Source organism: Ammodytes marinus, assembly GCF_949987685.1.
Source record: "Ammodytes marinus genome assembly, chromosome: 14".
In the NCBI taxonomy this organism is placed as follows: domain Eukaryota; kingdom Metazoa; phylum Chordata; class Actinopteri; order Uranoscopiformes; family Ammodytidae; genus Ammodytes; species Ammodytes marinus.
Window position 1 is genome coordinate 17,177,000 of NC_137218.1, and position 22,334 is coordinate 17,199,333.

A 22,334-nucleotide genomic window follows, 5' to 3' on the forward strand; every position below is an offset into this window, starting at 1 on the left:
GTCAATCCCCGTCTCCAGCATTTATTGCAGGAGGGTTGGTTGTTTTTACATTTGAAGCATAGAACATTGACAAATGATCGGAATTGCAAATTTGACAAACGATTGCAATTTCGATGTCATTAACAATCCTTCCAACACAGTCTTTTGGCAAGGTCAAACACCCACGTTGTTTCATGTCACAGGAAACAAATCGTCCATTTTAGAGCCAGTGAGCAGAAAGGTGGGGGTCACGGTGTGAAGGGGATGAGGTTGAGTGGAGACACCCTTCTGACGGGAGTGTTATTGTTAGAGAGCGGCGCAAAGAGATCTGCTGATGGCGTCTCAATCTGATCTCGGACCTGTGAGATCTGTCTCAGCAGAGCCTTCCCCTCTTCGCGAGCCTAGAAGCAGAGGGACACCAGTTAGCATGTTCATACTACTTACAGAAATTTAAGTAGCCCATCTTGTTCTTCACTAATCGATATTGTTTCAACAAACCGATCACATAAATATCCAAGTGCAGCTTTTCCATTGGGTGTTTCAGATCACTGTCCCATAGTTTGTAAGGGAGGCGAAGAGTTGCCAATGCTCCGCCCAAAATTTCTCAAAAGGAATTTAAAAAAACTTTTCAGAGCAATCTTTAAAATAGTGACATACAACGTGTTTCTGCTTAGACCCACCCTGGAGCTTGCTTTTGATCATTTCTCCACCTCTTTTGGTTTGTTAGTAGATAAGCAAGCCCCAGTGAAAAAGATAAGAATTAAAAATAGATCAAATCCCTGGTTTACCAACGATCTTGCTATAGCATTACATGCCAGAGCTAGAAAATCTGGCTGTCCTGCTGACTGGCAGAGATTCAGGCAGCTGAGAAATGTATCCAATGCTTTGGTGAAAAAAACAAAAGTGCCTTCTATTTAAACTCCCTATCAGAAGCTGAAGGCAACTCCTACAATTTCTGGAAAGTTGTTAATTCCATGAGAGGAAATACAGCTCCTACTCTTCCACAAGTCATTCATTCTAACTCTAATACTATTACTGATAAAAAAAATAAATGGGCAATCATTTAATTGATGCAGGATTTTTATTTGAAGCGACTTATCCTGTCACAGAGGAAGTGATGGATCATCATGAGCCCAGTGCTATTGGTCCAAATCATTATTTTCATTTCGACCCTGCACAGAAAAAGAGGTTTTGGATGCGCTTACTCATATCGACCCCAAATAAATCTCCAGGGGAGGATCAGATGGCACCACGACTTTTAAAATGAGCTGCTCCCTTAATTGTCCAGCAAATGACAAATACTTTTAATTTATCTTTATCTACCGGTGATGTTCTTGATGTATTGAAAGCCCCACACGTTCTGCCACTGTTCAAAGGAGCCAAGCCATATTGCAAGGGTCATTAGTGAACAAACAACTTTACAACTTCCTATCCTCAAACAACATACTTAATTCCAATCAATCTGGATTTAGACCTGGACATAGTACCATCACTGCCACTACATCTGTGTTCAACATCATTAATGCAATTGATAAAAAGCAAAAATGTGTAGCCCTTTTTAATAGACCTAGACCAAAAGCATTTGATACGGTGGATCATTCTATCCTTTTAAACAGCCTATTGAACATTGAGTTTGAAGAAAAATGTTCTAGCCTGGTTCACGAGTTATCTGTCTGTAAATGAAATGTATAAAATGTGTCGCAGGGCACCCCTGAAAAAGAGTCTTGGCTCAGTGGATGTCACCTTTTAAAATAAAGGATAATGAACAGTTGCTAGAGAACGTTCCTCTGATCACACTTACATCATTGTAGTCGCAACAGCGCTGGGCGCACAGGGACGCCTCGTCGTAGAGCTTGTTCTTGAAATAGTACTGACCCAGGTATCGCAGGGCCGTGCTCACTTCAGCATGCTCCAGTTGTTCCTGTGATGAGATGAATACAAAAAATAGACTTCTCCAAACCAATGCAATACATGGCCAACATCATGACAATAGAACATACATTTATGTCGCAAATCACATTTTAAAAACCAAAGGTATTATTAATATGTTGTTATATTAGCCTCTTTCTGGTAAGATGTCGGATCCAAGCGGCAGGGATTTCCAAATCCTCCTCTTACACAACCAAATGAAACCATTGCTTTGTGCACGGGGGGTTGTCATGTTGAAACAGGAAGGCCCTAGCTGAAATTTCCGCCACAAAGTTGGAAACCCACTATTGTTTCAAATATCATTGTGTGCTAATGTATTGACATTTCCCTTAATGGAAACTAAGGGGCCTAGCACAACCATAAATACAGACCAAGACCATACATACGTTTGTGGACAGAGGTGTCAAGAATGTGCAGATGTATGCAGATACATTAAAAAATGTCTTACCCCACAAGAGAAGATGTCCTGGATGTAAAGCATGTAGCACTGGGCCGCATCATCAGACTCATTCAGCTGTTCATGGAGCCTGCCAAAGGAAACAACAGAAATCACATTTAGCCTCTACTGTATGTATGACACAATTAACATGTTGACTTATGACAAAGGAAATAAATCTGTACATTGGATTTTCATTTTGTTTAAATTCTATCGATTTTCTTCAGTTGTACCACCTCAGGCTACAGTGTCGGACACTTACTTGGCCAGTTTGAGTAGAGCCATTTTCTCTACATCTCCAACAGAGTATGCCCTCCAGTAGCACTAGGCAAAAATAGAGCATGTCATGGTCTAAATCAAAAACAAGCCAGAAACCTCAGTGAATTGATTACAAAAAGCTAAATGATTGACAGTTGTAACATACATACCTTCTTGGCTTCCACTTGCTGTGAAAGTTTTTCGTAGCTTTCACCAAGTGCGACCAACATGCGGGAGTCATTGGGCCTACAAACAAATACATAATAGCTGTATCAAAGTATGTATACTTTATATATATATATATTATTTGTTTTAACTTTGCGCTATGCCTATGTCTTAAATTCTCCTTTTCCACTTGTGTGAATTGTATTTATACATCTTGGAAAGTAATTGTTGGGGCACAGGTCAATTAATAGAACTTTGAAAACAAAAAATTGCATAGCAAGTTATAACACTTTTTTTTTCTTCCATACCTGAGCTGGTGAGCCTTTCGGTAATAGTACAAACAGTAAAATGGCATCTTGAGGATCTCATATGTCTGCCCCAGGCCATACCAGGCACGGTAGTCCCGCTTGTTCACCTCAATGGCATGCCTGATTGAAAAATCATGAGAAAAAAAACTTGCATTGTTCCGTTCACACACTTGACATTGATATATCCAAACAAAATAAGGGCGACCAATGCTCCACTACATATTCAGCCTGACCTGTAGGCCTGGATAGCAGCTGACGTGTTCTTCATTTCCATGTATTCATGGCCCATGAGGGTCCAGGCCCCAAGGCAGCGTGGGTTCAATTTGAGGGCCCGCTGGAAGTACAAAGCTGCCTTCTCATGCTGAGAGCGTAAACTATAATAGTTCCCTTTGGATGAGATACACAATTTAGTACTCAAATTACCATCATACAGGGTGATGTTTTAAAATGTTTTCTAACAGTCTTGTGAGATATAAAATGGGAAAAAAAGCAAGCGGATACACATGTGAAGCAGTAACAAGTAATTGTTTTGTACTTGTATTCATAAATTAAAAACAATTTATTATTTTACTGAACATTTTTGTATTAATATTCTTTGGAGATTCCTTTTACTTATGATCTCTATGTGTATTCTGATTCCGATTTGGGCTTACCGATAACGCAACAGGTCTCCACCCTGTACTTGTCGATCTCCACCAGGTTGTGAGCCAAGTAGCTTAACTCTGGCTTCATGCTCTGGGGAAGCATTCATTACCATCAGAAACACAATTAAAACATTTTATGGATTAAAGAGATTTTTACACAATAACATCAACCTATATATTTGTTTTAAACTAAGCTCCTAGCGCTGACAACTTATGAATAAAGAAAATCAAGGCCATATAGTGAACCCCCCTGCCAGTAAGAATGGGTCCTACTAAAGTCTTCTAATACACTTTGTCTGGCTAGACTCCTTACCTAATCACATAATCTAATCACATTAGTAGCCGTGAACTCACCTTGACATAGAGCAGGTTGGAGAAGGTGTCCATGTTGTCGATGCGATACGGATCCTGCTCCCTCAACTCATTGAACAGAGCCAACGCTTGGTCGATATCTGCATGATGTAGGAAAACAGGTGCTGTTAAGACTAAACTGGTCTCCGTAAGATTCTTCCAACGGGCAGAATTCTTATTGAAAGGGTGGAAAAAATCTACCTCTGATGTTGTGGTAGGAGACAGCAATCTGTGAGATGATATAGGTGCTCTTGGAAAAGCCGGAATCCATGAGGTTCTGGTATTTCTGCAACGCTTCTTTGATCATCTGAAGCTCCGTGTACATGTGGGCCAGGAAGAAATCTTTAATCCAGCAGTCTGGCAGAGACAGCGACTTCAGCTGTGGAGACCAAAGTAAAATCTGAATTATTTCAGTCAATAGAATGGCCAGGGATGCAGCTTACTTTAAGTGTCTTTGCATTGATTGTATGTAAGAAGATTTCTGCTTTCTGTTTGTTCTTAGACATAAAGTAAACGATTATTTTGATAATCGATTAATCTGTCGATTATTTTCACGATTAATCGATTAGTGTTTGGTACGTAAAATGTCGGAAAATGGTGAAAAATTTTGATACATTTTCCAAAGCCCATGTTGACGTCCTCAAATGTATTGTTATGTCCAAAACACACAGATATTTCAGTTTACTGTCATAATAGGATTAAAGAAACCAGAACATATTCACATTTGAGAAGCTGAAATCAGAGAATTTGGACATTTCTTATTCAAAAATTACTCCAAACGATTAATCGATGGTCAAAATAGTTGGCGATTATTTTAATAATCGATTAATAATCGATTCATCGATTCATTGTTGCAGCTCTCTAAAGTAAAGTCCATGATGCTGTGCTGTGACTAGGACTGATTTGGGGTGTCAAAGCTTAATGTGGACTTTGGACAATAAAGTTAATGACACAATTTGTGTTTTTGTTAGGGATGTCCGTGGTTAACCATTTAACCGTTAACTGATAAGAGTAATTCTAACCGATTAATACAGTTACACAGTTAAAAATTGTAGCTCGTGCAGCTCAAAATGTGTAACTGTCCGTAAGGAAAGCGCCCTGACTTTGCATGGTCTAGTACAGCCTCTCAACCGTGTGCCATCAAGAAAAAAAAATTCCGATGTTGAAAAACCAGAAAAAAGAAAGAAAGATGGTACCATGAAAATGCAACATCATACTGCTCTGTCGGGGAGGTGGAACGTGAGCGACAGGGCGAAGCCAGAGGAAACTCTGGTGGAAGCCTGCAGCGTCCTGACATGCAATTCATGTCCCCAAGAGAAACATCGCCTTTTCTTCCTCTCCCTTTATAGAACTGTTCATTTTTACATATGGAGGTCTGTAATGTAAGGGAGCGCCATACTAGAGTGCGTCATGTCCTTTTTTTTGTCTGTTTCTACATTTAATCTTAACTGTTAACGGTTAATGAGCTTCGGTGAACAGTTAAAGAAAAACTTCTAAATGGACATCCCTAGTTTGTGTAAGTACAAATGTAGTGGGTTACCATTTCAATGTTGGTGACCAGGTTACTAAGCTCCAGCCAGGCTCCCCAGTGTAGAGGAAGCTTATGAATTGCCTCGACAAACACCTCCACCGCCTCCTTCAGCAGATCTAGCTTTCGTAGTACCACCCCATACCTACACACACACACACACACACACACACACACACACACACACACACACACACACACACACACACACACACACACACACACACACACACACACACACACACACACACACACACACACACACACACACACACACACACACACACACACACACACACACACACACACACACACACACACACACACACAGTTTATGAACTGTCCGCTTAATTCCTCTGCATAATCTGAGCAAAGTGTGTACACCTTGGAGGAGAAGTTCTTACAGATACATGGTGAACCCATCCAACTCTCCTGCCATATGCCTCTTACTGAGATCCACCCTCAGTTCCCGCAAGGCTTCATTGCGCACCTGACCCTTCTCCAGTGGACCTACAACCACACAGACATTTGTTTTATGTGATAGGGGAACAAATGTACATTTAGTTCAGAATCAAAAGAAACAAGTCCTAACCCAGGCTGTCCACAGTCTCGTCGTCCTTCTTTTTCTCGCCTGACTGAAGACAAAAAGGAAAACGTTCAAAAAAGGTTGACAAGCATAACGATCAAAGTGAAAAGCAGTCTGGTAATGCAATATAGGGATAGCTTTAAAACACCAGATAGCTTTAAAATCTTACCAGATAGCGAGAATACATATAGATGAAATACGCTTTATGACTGGAGCAGCCTTTCAGAAAGTAAGCAGCACGGTCATACTCTTTCAGGTCAAAGTAGGATTTGGCCAGTGTGACGGCGTCCAGGTCTTTGGCATCCTCCTGTACAAAGAAAGACAACAGGAAAGTTAAGTCACCCTAATCACTTTTAGAAAGTTAATAAATACATATCACTGAAAGAAACAAAAGTGCTTTCATAAAGTAGTAACTGTACAGTATAGGCCCACTCTGAACACATGAATAACAAAGTTGCATTCTAAACTAAAAAAAGAAAAGTCAGCAGGGGGCAGTATAACATTTCCTTTCCAAAAGAGCAACACACAGTAACTTTTAATGCTACAATGCATGCATTTGCTTGTTTTTAGGATAGTTCTCGTAATATTCAATGTTTCTCTTATAATTTACAAATCAAAAAGTAACTGATTTTATCACAGAGTATTGCCTGTGTATCCAAACCCTGATCTTGCCCTTTCCCCATTGCTGTAAAAAAAACTACAACTACAAATCTACAAAATAAAGTAAAGTAACATAAATGATCACACCGTTCAACTGGATGATATATTCGGTTATTACCATGAACATGTGCACTGTAGTTTATTTCAAGGAGATAATGCATACAAACTGTCCTGATACTGTAAATATTTGCTAGCACACCATTTCAGGGGCTGGCAAATAGCAATTCCCCTACACATTTACTCCTCTTTGAGAAACAAAGCTAAAAATACCAAGTTAACATTAGTTATAGGAAAATAATCAACCATTTGAAAATACTTTATAAAAGGATTTCAAAGATTTACCTCTTCAGAGGGAATAATTGGCTTCTGGGCCCATTGGTGGGGGCTAGGCTGACTTGGGAAAATGTGCATATGTAACCCAGGTTACACATACATGATGCACAACATATCAGGATTATTTCCTTTTGATGGTTTGATAATGCAGCCATAAAAACATAGATTTTTGGTTTGAATATTACACTCAATGTCAACGCCACATAGGTGCATAACGAGTTGGGTGAAACTGGTAGGCCTAGTGTGAAATAAAATGTTTTAGTACCCTAAAGCTAGTTTAGATAACAATTTAGGGAAACTAAGGAGTAGGAAGCTTAAAGCGATGCAGTGAAATCTAACTGAATAAACTCAATAGGGCCGTGTGGCCTGACTGCAGTGTACAAACCTCAGTAAATTCCGGTGACGGTGGTAATTCATTCTTGGGAAGAGGGTCCAGAGCAAATGCCAATTCAGAAGCCCTAAAGCATAAACACAGGAAACATGTCATATAACACCGTGCCACCAAGACAAGCCCATTTTTGACGTTATAATGTTTTCGTGAGATAACACCAGATTTCTTCTTGCAAAAGCAAAACACCACTTTCAAAGTTTCTTTCTTTTTAATCCAACTTAGTCCAATAACTATTTAATAATCAACAGCAATCATATATATGTATACAGCATGTGCCCAGTAATACATTGACGTTATACATCATGTGCCTCGATATACAGTAGCCTAAATTATGTGATATGATAAAGCGATTAGCAGCGAAGTCACGTATCACCTCATCTCACAGGATGCACTTGACTCTGTCACAATAAAACCAATAATATTTTTGATCGTTTAACGACAATGTTAGCTGCCATATAACATCAATAGTGTCCTATAGCCTATGTTGTGTTTTTAGTAATACATTGTTTAAATGAGAGTTATCAACTGCACCGCTAACGGAGCTAGCAGACTGGTAACCGTCACAGCTTAGTTACAGCGCAGAGACAGACAGCTAATAAAACGTAGCATCAGTCAGTCTCACCACTTCGAGCTGTGTAAAAGTCCTCTTTCTTTACACAGCGATATCACCGATATTAGTTGCTTCTTTATTTGCACCAGATCCCCAAACTCACTACAGAGAGCCGCCATTTTCATATTTTACCAAGCAAGTCTGCTATTGGTGGTTATAAGTCACAAAGAAGCAGTCCCGCCCACCCTGCATGACATCACGTCCTGTTCCTCTTTCCGCCCGATATAAAATAATCAGTCAATATTCATTTTCAAATTTAACAATACACATTACATTTGCAAAGGGTAACCTCTCATTTCCCTTCATAACATGCATTTTTCATTATTTTGCATATAACAACCATTTAACAAGAACATTGTGAACATTTTTAGTCATTTATCTCATGTTTGGTGTTTTATGTTTACTTTATTATACATCTTGTTTTGGTGTATTCTTTTAACTAGATATGCCTTCTTGGTCATGCAATATTGTGAGCCTATATTTGCACATTGGGCACCTTTTAATTGTATTATCAAATTCTTGTATTATTATTCATTTTAATCCTTTTTGTTTTTATCTTAACACCAATTCCTGTCCAGGGACTACAGACGAAAATTAGCCATGTGGCTATAATCTGGCTCAATTGTATATTGTGCACTGTCCCTGCTAAATAAACAATAAATGAAATGAAATGAAATTATTGGAAAAACAAACATTAATCAAATATAACATATGATAATAACATGTTACGAAGAAAAAAATCAAGAACAGAATAATTATAGTATTATATATATATATATATATATATTAGTGCTGTCAGTTTAACGCGATATTAACGGCGTTAACGCAAACCCATTTTAACGGCGTCAATTTTTTTATCGCGCGATTAACGCTCGTCATGGCCTAGGAAATGTTGTGGTTGTTGTTTCACATGCTGTTGTATCAACTATTAATGTTAGAACAACTGAAACACCACAAACTATTCATATGGCTCGCATTTAAGTTACTGTCAATTCAAACGGAACATGTCCTACAGCGTAATTTCACAATAAAATAATTTAACTGGCAAAACGGCGAAACGTCAAGTCAATTCTGACTTTTATTTTGAAGCAGAAACCGGAACCTAGCACTTCCTAGCTCAGCTACGCGTACCTTCACTAGTCTTCCGTGTGGTGTGAGTCTGGGACCTCGCGGAAACGAACAGTAAAGAAAGCCTGTAATTTGTTAGTCCTACTTATAACCCTGCACACACACCAAAACCTCCATGAATGTTAGTGGCAGCCGCCAGTCATTCATTTTCACTTTAGTTTTCGCTACGAAGCCTCGGCTGCAGCAGCACCATGGCAACCACCTGCACGCAGGAAGTGTGTCCACTCCACACAGTCTGAAATAAGCCGTGGATGAAAGACTCCCAAAACATTTAGGCCTACAACAACCAGTTTAATTTAGCTTTAATACTTATTTGTTTTATATATCCTATGTTGTTTTATGGTTTGGTTTAAAAAAAAAAAAAAAAAGTTCCAATATGTTTGTGAATGCTGTTCTAGGGGTGGGGGGGGGGGGGGGGGGTTATATAGCCTATTGTTATTTGCACTGAATTGCAAGTTGTGATATTGTAGAAGAAATAGGCTACACTGAATTACAATGGTGTAGACATCATTGTAATTCAGTGTATTTCTTCTTTAATATCATAATCAGAATGGGTGTGATAAGAGCATAAAGAAATCAAGGGACAGGCTAGAAGTAATACAAATGCGATTAATCGTGATTAATCGCGATTAATCGCGAGTTAACTATGACATTGATGCGATTAATCGCGATTAAATATTTTAATCGTTTGACAGCACTAATATATATATATATATATATATATATATATATATATAGAGAGAGAGAGAGCGATATAGATATATATATATACTACATATATATATATATATATATAGTAACACATTCATCATATCTCAGACTTATTTTCCAGACCGAATGCATGCACCAGTTTACATGTGTCTTCAGCTATCTATCAGTAATACAATTAATGTACATTTTCTCAAATGTAATCCTTGAAGCATGTTCTCTAGAGGCGGCTGGTTTCTCCACAAAACTATAGATGTTTTACTATAGCCTATGATATGTCACACACAACAGGACTTTAATGTGACAGCCAATGACAAGATGAACGTCAGTGTAGGCTATAAGTAAGTGTAATAGTTGTTTATTTGGAAACATGATCATCTTTCCAAGCTCTTTCAGCTGTGTCAGTGAGGCTGTTAATAGCATCTCTTCTATAAAAACTATTATTTTTTTAAATGTGTTTTCCTAAATTGTGTCAAATATGTAATATGTTGTTTCTCTGTTTGAGAGTTTTGTCTCGGTAAAAAAAATACCTTCAGTAAAAACAGAGGTACTTGAAACTAAATGGGCCTTACAACCAATTGGTTTTGCAACAATGTTGTTACATGCAGAACATTAGTTTGCACACTTTTGATTCCAGTATTATGTGTATTCAATTAGAGTGGCATTAGTACTGCTTTGTTCATCTTGACTTATACACAGGATAAAGATATCGCCAGGACTTTTTGTTCTATTTTTAGCCTCTGGCTCAGGGCTTACAGCTCTGTTAGCCCTGAGCTTACAGCCATTTTACACATAAAACTTCAAATATGGGATATCCCCACCATAAATCCATGGCTTAACCCTGCTCTGCAGCAGGATTTTGGAGGTTATACCCAACACTGCCGGGATAATTATGGATGTGAATTGAAGTAAGAGCAAAGCAATGGGGTGTTCATTGTCCAATCAAATCATTGTAAAGAGAGATAATCTTGAGTATTCTGAAGATGTGAACCCATGGACTCACTCTTTAAAATGTGAAAATATATCCTGGGGCTTACTTAGCTCTAGGCTTCCTACACACCAGGGTTTAGGTTTGTGTGAAAAGTCTCCTGGATGTATTTTTCTTGAGCTGGTACTTCAAACATACGACAACTTCCTTCTCCTCCCTCCTGTGCCTCTCTTCAGTAATGCGGCATTATAGCAGCAGCACTTCCGGTTGCTGGTGTAGCCGGTGACCCCTGGAGTGTCGCTGTGACTATTTACAGTAGCACAAATCCTAAAGCCCAGTCTATTTTAGGACTTCTCTTTGTTGAGCTTGTGCTGCTGAATAGTTTGAGCACAAACCTGTCTGAATGTCTCTTTAAAGGACAGGGTGGGGTTGATCTGGCTTTGATCTAGTGCATATAACACAATCAACCATCATCATCATATTGGGAGAATACAATGTTACATAGAGAAATATCAAGAGACTAAATTTCCAAAGTGCCACATGTGATTGAGGCATCCACTCCCTTTGACATTAATTTTAAAAGCAGGTAGGCTAATAGTAGCTCTACAATAGAACCATAGACCATACAGGTTCCGGTTTTTCCATATAGCTGATAATTTGAGCCTGTGATCATAAAATGTCCTTTACATTCATTTGTAGATGGTTAAATCTAGGTATTCATGTCAATACAAAGGCTCTTTCACCGTACATTCAGCCAAACCCCTATTCTGTCGGTCTTATCTGCACTTGCTGTCATGGAAACAACAGATACTTCTTTAATCATTATCTAAATCTGTGTAGTAACTAGTGCGTTTTAAATTGCAGCAACACCCTGACTCTTTCCTGTGTCAGTGATGTGTCTTATTTGATTGCCCTCCGAGCTCCTGTCACTGCCCTCTGTGCCCGACCGCGCTTCACTGGTGCAGAGCTGACATGGCTCATCATGTTCTTGTCCGTCAAAATTCGAGAACACTGAAGTTTGGAGTTCTCAACTATGAGTTTAATGACACCAAGACGAATAAGTTGGAAGTTGTTTAGAGAAATTGTAAATCCATCATCTCCAAATTTACTGTATATGATGACTATGTTGAGCCCAAATGATAAATCTAAGACAAGCACGTGCCCTTGTAACAGTAGACCAACAGGTGTTCACAAGCTGGGCTGACACTAAACCAATATGACAACTGCCATGTGGACTCTGAAGAAAGAGAAGGCTCCTTTATACAACATTGTTTGTCCTAAATGTTTCTATTGTGAAGTTTGGCCCAGAAACACTGCATTTCTCACACAGAGAGACTGAGCAACTCTATCTAATGCATGGATTATTCAGTTTAACAATAGATTTCATACATGTTTTTTTAGGTAGCTTAGTTTGTTCTATGTGCCTCCTTCACATAAATGTGTGCTTTTCTTTTTTTAAATCTCATAATTGTCAATTCCACACCAGGTATCACTGAAGTAATTTTTTCAGCTACTTTGCTTGGCCAACAACCATCATTTTGAACATTTCTGTGAGCTGAAAGCTTGTGCACTGAGCGGAGTTGAGGTTGCATTGGAAGAGCTGAAAACCTAGTTTTGCCAAAGGGTGGCACTGTCTGACTGGATTCACCGTGGGTAGGAGAAAGAAATATGTGTGTGTATTATTTAAAAACAAAACAAACAACAATGTGTTAATACAATCTTTGGAGCAAAATAAGCTTAAATATCATAATGCCGTATGTTTCTTTAAACAATGCTAGTTGTATTTCCCAGTCCTCGAAAGGAACTTTAGGAGTGTTTGAATGGTCTTTTAATGACTTAATTTTATCTAAAGGACTGAACTGGGTATTTGGTGAGAAATGAATTGACTCTGAGCCCTCAGCTCTCCTGTGTACGCAGCTGGGGGAGAGTGCAGGACCACGCTCAGAAGTGCTGCACGATACTGAGGTTCTGGTTGCTGGTTTGATATATGACACATACAAATCCAGCATGTTGAAAAAAAACCTTGACGAGGCTGATGATAATCCATTATTCACTCACGAGACAGCAGAATATAATTTCCCTTCATTTGGATGCATCTTCTCCTCTCTCCGCTCCCTGCACCTCATGCTCTCTGTTGGACATCTTCTGTCGGGCATGTCTCCCCTATTCTCTCCACAGAGCAAAAGCCACTTAAGAAGACTGACAAAGTAATCAAGCAACATTGCAGTTTACAAGGCCCAGCACATGGCTCACTGAGCAGGTTGAGAGAGGTGCAGAGACAGTGCCATATAACGTAGTCCATCCACTTCATTCAGCCCATCCTCACTTTTCTTTTTTCATTTATTGTCTCTCTCTGTCCCTTTCTCCCTTACACACACACACACACACACACACACACACACACACACATACACATTTGTGATGTCTTTTTTTCACTTGCCTCCATATAACTTCACTTACAAATCCCACATGTTTGCTGCAAGTATGGGGCTGTGAACTGCAGGATGGAGCAGCTGCTGAGAAACAATTTTCAGACAGCTACTGTATGTAATTGAAAGGGAAAGTATATCAAATATTATGAGCTTGATTATTTAAGGTGTGTGTTTGTGTGTATGTGCTTTTACCATGAGACTAAAAGTTATTCTTGAATATTCATACAATGCATATAGTTTTGATTGGCTGTTTTTTTTTTTATTAAACTAGTGCAGTGCCCGTAGGAAGCAGGTCTGCTGTGTGTGTCCCGCTAGTCACTCATTTCAAGCTTTGGTCGCAGCAGCCAATCAAATCAGAGGGACGCAGGGTTTAGCCGGAGACTACTTCATGCCGCTTCATGCCCGTTGTTACTGTGGCCTACAGTGTGCGCATGTATTCGCCGCCAGCATGATATAAATATGATAACTTCTACATATCTGGTCCAAAAAGCTTCATAATCAATCAAGGATGCACACCTTTGTGCTATGCGCAAGCAATATCCGGAAGCTCAGGCCGATCTGACTAACAGTGTGAGAGATATGCGAGTCACAGACAGACAGACGTTTCTTGCTTTATAGATTGATAAGTAATTAAGTATTATTAAAGTCACAGACCAAAATATTCATAGACAGAGATCAAAGTTTCAAATGAGCTTAATGTGGATGAGTTTTCGTCTTCTACAAAGCAAAAAAACTCCCCAGAAATGAAGCCTGGATCCTGTTTCTTTCAGCTTTTTTCTTCTTCTCTTATTTCCCTTTGCAGCTGTATATCAAAGAAGCATTCGATGGTGGAGGAGATGTGCCTCCACTGGTATGGCAAAGGGAGATAGTGACAGAAAAACTAAGCAAATAGTTTCAGCCAAAATGTTTGAGGCAATAGAGACTCTGATTCCAAGCAGAATAATGGCAATATTTTCCTCTTAAAGCGAAACATTACGGTGCATCTGTTGCGTTTGTGTAAGTAAGCGTGATAAAGTGGCTTTACAGCAATGAATCCACTCAGTCCCCCATGGTTTTTGGATCTTCAAAGCCAGGCACGGGACGCTGTGATTGGCTGTTGATGATGTTGTTAAGTTAGCCTAAGGACAGTCAAGCCATGTCTCATCAGGACAGCCACCACCTGAGCACTGGGCACTGCACCACAATCTCTTCTTAGACAGGCACACAGTCACGCACTGGATTGAATTTATGACCTTAGTGGGATTCATTTATTTTTCTTCTTGTTTGTATTATCTTGAAATATTAGTGATGGAATAAGTGTGCTGATACTTTACTATATACGAAAAAGTGCGAATGCAATAGGACTAAAGTAAAAATACTCCAATACAAGATAGCATGCTGTCAGAATCCTAAATTGCAAAATCCAAAGTCCTCATTCTTCAGTAAAATGTTCTCTGTGACTGATATTTTTATGATATGACATCATTTCAAAGTTAGTAGAGATACAATACATCGTATAGGCCAGATTTGACTCTTGGTAGCTATTTGGTACTTTAAATACAGTGTAGTAGTTTAGTTCAGTCCTGGCACAGGGGTTGTGGTCCCCTCCAAACGATCACAAGATAAATCTGAGCTGCTCTGATATGATGAACGGAAGAGGAAAAAAGAAGGTGAAAAATCAATCCCTTTTTGTGAGAAAGTGAGATGTTTAGAGTAGGTTCTTAGTTATTTTCCATCACTGGAAAATACATTAATTTCCCTAAAAGGCTAAATAGAGTTGCACTCTCAAGATCTTTAGTCGCTTTCCTTTTCACCTCGTGTTGACCTTTGTGTACATATCAATTGCTTCGAGCAGGGTATAGTCTGTGACATTTATCTGCTGTCCTCTCTTTACCTTGAAGGAAGCGTTTGGATTGAGGTGAGGAGAGTAGGGGGAGGAAAAAGGGAGCGGGACTGCGCGAAAAGAAAGGAAAGGAAAACTTCACGTATAAGTTGTTCAGCCAGTCGGGGGAGAGAGCTGCAGTAACCACACATCCTCCATGTCAAGGTGGAATGTGATGTAGCCCAGAAATGTGTGGAGCCCGTGGATAATGGCTGCGACAGATGTGTCATGTCCGTGCAGAGAGGGGGGGGGAGAGAGAGAGAGAGAGAGAGAGGGATGTTTTTTGGGTTCGGGATTAATTTGCCTTTTGAGACAGGTGCAAGAGCAGACACAATAAATCTAATGTTACATGCACCCCCCCCTCCCCCTCTCCCCCAAGACACTGGGAACATGTAACTGACTAATTCATATGGAAAATATCTGTCAGCGATACGCTTTTACACCAATGTTACTATTTCCTGTAATGCAATCCCCCTTCTTACTGCTGGTCTTTGAGCAATATGGATTCTGGCTGGTAGAACTCCTGTAGCCAGCTGGTGCAAACAATTTATACCAAGTCAGACTGAGTTACCCTTGATTTACAGCAGACATTACATCATGTTTAGACCCATGGTTTAGACTCAAACACGGGGAGAAAAAAGGGATTTCACCGAGAGCTTTTCAATAATTTCATGTCACAGGGTCCCTGGTCAAGTGCAGGAGTTATGGTGCACAGATGAATGGTACATGACATGTAATAAGCCAGTCAAACTTAATTATCAGCAGATGTAATTCAGGTTGGGAAATGGCGGCTCAGAGCAGGGGGATGGGATGATGGGTTGCTGTAACCAAAGCTATGTAAATACATTATTTAATATTTTATGATTCATGACTTTATACATGAACTCTGAAATCAATTCTCTTTCCACCATGAAACCCAGGATACATATTATAAATTCATAACAGGACTGCATGTTCTCAGTTCCCTCTACCAAATGGTGCAATGCTCTCAGGTTATTATGAACATGGATCAACGACATGTATTGCTGTTACACCACTTCCAGCTTGTCTATTTTTCTAAGTTAGTTAATTATTTCATGGGATGGCCTCAAATATTAATTGTCAAAAAATGTTTGATCAATATGAGCAAACAATGTGTTTCTTGTCCTTTTTGCTGGCACAGAAACTAATGTTGAGGACGGCATCCAAGATCAATGTAAATGGAATACCAACCGATTTGTCATGACAGGTTTTTTGGAAGTCCTTCACATCCGGGACAAAGTTTATTCACTAAGTCTAATGCCGTGTTCCTTCTAGATGCCTAGAGCTTTAGAATTGAACACTGAGGTTAAAGGCGTGACCTCTCTAGCAACTGGCCCTCCTATATGACCTCTTAAACTTCACTGAGAGCCAGTTGTTACAAACTTATGTGGAGACGAAGAATTGCTCCAACTCATAAAACTATATTTTAAATTCTGGTTTTGACCCCAAAGCTTCTTTTTTTTTTTTATCCAAATATGTCAGGCTGGACAATGAGGAGTACTGTATGAATTGATGCACAAGAACTGTAGAATATTTCCATTTGACGGAATATTGAAGCCATAAAAAATTCATTTTTCATACAGTGTTCACTTGAAACAGCATACTATGTCAGAAAGCTAGGAAAGAAATTGATTTTCCCCACCTGGAACTTTTCAATTTTTATTTTGGCCAATTAGGAGCAATAGAAAAAAAGTTGTAGAAAAACAGCTGCTTATGCACACATCAATCTCTTGCGTTGCAACATAGTCATTAAAGGTGAAGTGAGCGATATATTTAGGTTAATATAAGTATTAAATCGCTCTATATTCATACAGTGATCACTTATATAGTGTGCGCGTTTCATACCTCCGATCTCTCAGTCCCCCGCTCTGCATGTAATCGGCAAATTAAATTGTTCAGGGATCCCGAAAGTGGTATCCAATCAGAAGAAAGAACGCTACAAACCTGCACCCGTCTCACTGCCGGTGCACCCACAGAGCAACAGATGGGTGAATGTTTGTTCGCCTACAATGGCGGAGCAGGTAAAAATCCTTCCCAATGTCTGTTTTGATGGTTTTTATCATGTTGTATAACACTTGTGGATCTGAGATAATGCGAGATAACTCGCTGCTTGAAGACCGCAGTGCATGTGGTGACGTAGGGACGAGCGAGGGGACTGCTAACTGCAGTAACTGACAGGAAGTTAGCTAAAAGAACCATTCCGCTTACAGCACCTTTAATCTGAAATAGTGTTTCTGGCCAGATGAATGTTGATCAGACATTCGATATGGTGCTATGAGAGCCGTGAGAGTGAACAATAACAGTAAATGTGTGGGCCCAACAGCTAAACAATGAGCTGAAACTGTGTTTGAAGCTCTGTAAAGGTGATGGTAGCCGCAAATTCAGGAGAAAGTTCTTGGTAAGTTCATCCCTTTGAGCGACCTCTTTCTCATTGTCACATTTTAATCACTTTAGAATTTCAATACTTTGTTATTGTTAAAATATTAATTAAAGGTTCTTTAAAGCTGACGAGGAATTGATAGTAGGGACACTGTATGTTAATAAACTGACCTCCAGACCGCACAATGTTTCATGCTGACAAGTGAGCTGAAATACCCTTTAAATTTAAAGGTGGTTGCCTCGTGGTTATGCACTGCTGGCGCCACATCTCCCCATAGCATTTGAACAGATTTGTTCACCAAGGCGGATCCTCAAAGAGTCCATTCCTTCACCACAGAGAGTTAATTTCCATTGTTGTGTAACCGATGTTTACAACCCACTGGAAGCCACGGCCTTCTTTTGTCAACCGGCTTACCTCTTCTATACTCAACGTTGAAGGTTTCCCACGGCCGGGCCCTGTTATCATGTTTGGTAACATTAACCGCACCAATCGGCCTTTTGAGCTCGCTATAACGACAGGCAACAGATGACATGCCCCTGTGGACAAAACATAGCACTCTAGAAGAGGTTCATGTCAAACCCAGATGCTTACCGCCTGCTCAACACAGGCTCTGTTGGGACTGCCTAGCCATGTCATGCTGCTCCTATCAGGGGGTGTTTTTCAAGTATACAAACTGGGTCAGGTTCACTGCAGCGCGCTCGGGACAATTTTGACAAAACTGGTTGACACAAAGACATCCTCGTTATGTGTGAAGATATGTGCACCGTCGCAAATCCCTGACAGTAAACTGCTCCTTTCTTTTTGGATCGAGAAAAAGCAGCATGTCAGAAACCTCATGAAAACCCAGAGTCCCCATTATGCCTCTATATTTTATCCCCGTCGATTCAGACTGCTCTTCATGTTATTCGTGCTCATACATGGCGAAACACTTTGAGCTTTCAAAAGCCGCGGAAGCTTTTTCATCTCAATTTGGGAAGCATAAAACATCCCTTCCTCCTCTCTCTCCCCTCTAATTCTATCTCACTCTTTGTTTCTCGTACTTAAAGGCACACTGTGGTCTTGAAACAAAATTAATTAAAAACTAAGGAGAATAATGATGTGAATAAGGACAAAAGAATCATTCAGATGAACAGACAGCTGATTTCAAAAACTCACTATACTTTGTGTTTTTTTACAGTTTCAGAAAGAGTTTGATCTACTGCATGTCAAGGAACATTTTCATTTTGAGTGACATTTTTTATATCTGTACGGGGAAAAAGAACTCAGCCACTTTCCTCATAATTATGGGGTTTAACTTTTCAGAGGTAATTAGCAAGGATACTGCACTTTACCTTCCTATTCTCTGGGGTTGTGATCAAAGTCAATCTACAGCGATGCGAGCGAGCATTTGTTTTATTATCAGATTTAATTACATTGCTGTAAGAATTTACAGGCTCTGCCAGGGAGCATATATAAACGAGGTGCCCATTTTACTGTAACATTATTTGTACAACAGCTGTCAATCAAATGAAACCCGGTTAACAAAACGTCACAAGAGAAACAAGAAAATAACAAGCTCCCTCTTTTACAAGTGTGCCAAATTAACAATGTAAAAACAGACAATAAAGTCAAAAAACTAAGTAAATGGCAGAGTAATAGGTAAAAAAAAAAGTTATATTAAGCAAAAATATCAAAAGAACAAAAAGGCTATTAAGAGTAAAACATATTTCGTCGAAAGTGTCAGTGTTGCAAGAACAAGTGTAGCTAATATATGACGAATTGTGCCCTCTTGAGCTTCAGCACCTGTTGTGAATTATTCCATGTGGTTGTAGCAGCATATCTGAACTTTCTTTTAGTCAATCAATCACAACGTCCCGGCTGAACCAAATCCACCGATCGTTCTTTCAGAAACATATATTATTCAAGTTTGAGTATGTGAACATTTTTCCCCCCCCCATACACACAACACGCTCACACACCAAGAAAGAAGGAGGACAAAAAATGAATGTTTCATGTGTCAACACTGAGAAGCGGGGGGCACACTGTTTCAGTTCATGTTTTGGTTTTACAATCTAGCAAAAATACACTTAAATATCTGATGCTACTTGGATGTGATTACAGTTCTGATGTGTCAGAAGCAAAATAAATAGATAACCCCCCAAGCCATGAAAACATTCTTCTTCTTTAAAGCCGTATGAACCATATTCACTGTAACAGCCTCATAAAGCTTGTGTGAATTAATTATGTTTTTAGGATTCAGGATGTCTTTAAGTGTGATACCGCAAATAATTCAAGCAGATGTGTTGCCGATATATGATCGCTTATGCCTTAAAAAGAGGTAGAAGAAAGGGTTAAAGATACTCACACTAGTGTCTGGTGGCTTTCAGAGGAAGTGTTTGTTCTGCTCATGTCATCACAGTGATACTGAATCATTAGAAACCTGCTGAGTGAGGCAGTGGCCTCTGACATGGTTACAAATTTAAACGAAAACTTAGGTTTACTTCATTATTGTCTGCAGTCAGAGCGAGGTACTCTGTATGCTCTTGAGTCAGTTTTGGATTAGGATCTATGGATCAATTGTTTATCCTCAAAACCCTTGTTTCAGTGACTAGAGGCAATTACTTTATAGGGTTTAAATAAGGTCTACTTAGTTTTTGCTACTCTCTGTCTCCCTCACTCGTTGCTTTCCCTTTGCTTGCATCACTCACAGCTGCCTTTGTAGAGTGAATTAGTAAAAGACTGCACTGATAAAAGAGCAGCCAGCCAGCCGGAGCTGACTTGTTGAATTAATAAGCAACATCATCATGGCTGATCTGTAAAGTTATCTACAAGCCCAAGCATTAGGAGCACTGGGTGTAGCACACTGGAGAGAGCGCCTGGTTGCCTGTCACACCATTGCATCTGCTCTCTGCACGCTGCTGTCACTCCCATCTTCACCTAATTGCTCTAGAGAGAGGGTGGCAAATTATCTTAAAGAGCTCCCCGTTAATTTGTCTCAAATAAAAAAGTTGTAGGTGCCTGGTTTATTTATGGCAGCCTCCCCTGAATGTTTACTGGTGTAAGATTAAAGTTAAAGAACGGATTTAGAAGTCTACACCTTAGATGCACTTACATTTATAGTTTGAGAGTAGTCTGACTTTTGCGATCATGACATTACATGACAGTATTTCACCCAACCAACATGAGGATCTATTCAGGATTTACAAATGTTTTGTCCAAAGGGGGGTGCAAGAATGAACACAAGCTGAAAGTTCCTCGGAGCACCTTTGAGTGCCATAAAGGACGCCTGCCATGCTAGTGGCAACAATCCTGGAATATCAATATCAGTCTTTATGTCAATCGGTACACCACTTTGGGGGTCTATCATCACACCGGGGACCCATATTATGTTGGAAAAAACACAGAAATAGTGCATTTTACATAATAGGGGACCTTTAAAGGATAATCAATAAATACAGTATACTTAATCTGACATCTCACATGATCCAGGGATTACAGGTGAAAATTAGCCTGCATGGCTAAATCTGGCACATTTACATGTTGAACTTTGGTGCTCATGTTTATTAATGTGCGCTGTCCCTTTTTAATAAAGAAATCTAAATCTAAAAATCCTCCCGTTGAATAAAAAGTCCTGTCTCTCATGCAATCAACAATTCTACACACACCTATTCATGCTTACAGGCCTAACCTTTATCATTCATTTCCATGTAGAGGTATCTATGTTTGTTAATCCACACAATCCCTGTAAATAATTGGGCGTCTGGTTGGAGAGCAGCGGTGTGAAATAGTCACTGATACCCAGTCTATTAACTTGTTGACACTTTGGGGTCGGCCTGACTCTGGGGCTAATGTGGAGTGTGACCGAGCAGAACCATCTTCATTATCCCGCGCGTAATGTTTCATCGCTTCAGGCTTGTGCAGTGATGGCCGCCCAACCACCCACCCACCGACCGCACTGCCTCTACCTCTCTCCTTCGTGTCTCCATCTTCTGTAAATGCCCGGTTTCGAACGTCTGCCTGCCATCCAGCTTTTTTTTATAAAACATTTTTTCCCCCACCAATTTCTAGTTTATTTTTGCCCTCCGTCCATCCATCTCCTTCCTCTTCCTACTACCAATCTTTCTCTGTAGTGTCAGCGTTTTATTGCATCATCTTTCTTTGGTGTACTTGGTGCACTCATATTTTCTTCCTCTCATTTTTTGCTTTGCCTCGAGAAGTTTGCCAATCCGCCTGCACTCACCGACCTTGCTGCCCTTGTAGCATTTTGTACAGCTTCTTCACAATTTCTGTTGGGCCAAATCACAGCTGCTCTCTGTAATTTTCCCTTTTCCTCAGACTTATTTTGTCTTTGAAGCACATTGGGGTTTCTCTGTTGTACTTAAGGTAACAGACCTTGGTCGGCAGGGTGTCTCTTCATACCCAAAAGAATATTTGGAATAAATGCTGATTGAAAAATATTATATTTTCTATTTCAGTAGAATAACTGCTATGTGAGAATAGCAGTTAGAAAACTTTAAATGGTTTGCTTTGCTATTAGCAGTAATGACATTTCAGAGTTGCTGGCTGTGAGGGGGGGGGGGGAGTCGGGGGAACAGAGTGGCTTTTGAAACATGTCCCCATTTTACTTTATTTGCATTCTTGATCCTTATTGTAAATCATTGCACATTTACATGAGCAGTGCCAATTAAATTCCAGGCAGCAAACAGCTTCAGAATCATT

The 22,334-nt window shown here is 39.7% G+C and overlaps 1 protein-coding gene across 1 annotated transcript; it reads right to left on the reverse strand.

Moving 5' to 3' along the window:
- Nucleotides 1-227: 227 nt before the first annotated feature.
- On the reverse strand, nt 228-8,303 carry cdc23 (CDC23 (cell division cycle 23, yeast, homolog); the record flags this gene model as incomplete). Its single annotated transcript, XM_080041390.1, has 16 exons — nt 228-380; nt 1,781-1,900; nt 2,357-2,435; nt 2,607-2,668; nt 2,773-2,848; nt 3,076-3,195; nt 3,309-3,462; nt 3,729-3,810; nt 4,074-4,171; nt 4,272-4,449; nt 5,611-5,743; nt 6,003-6,108; nt 6,191-6,233; nt 6,354-6,491; nt 7,563-7,635; nt 8,191-8,303. 16 exons carry the CDS (start codon nt 8,301-8,303, stop codon nt 228-230), a joined length of 1,728 nt encoding a protein of 575 aa, XP_079897516.1.
- Between the last annotated feature and the right edge of the window lie 14,031 nt (nt 8,304-22,334).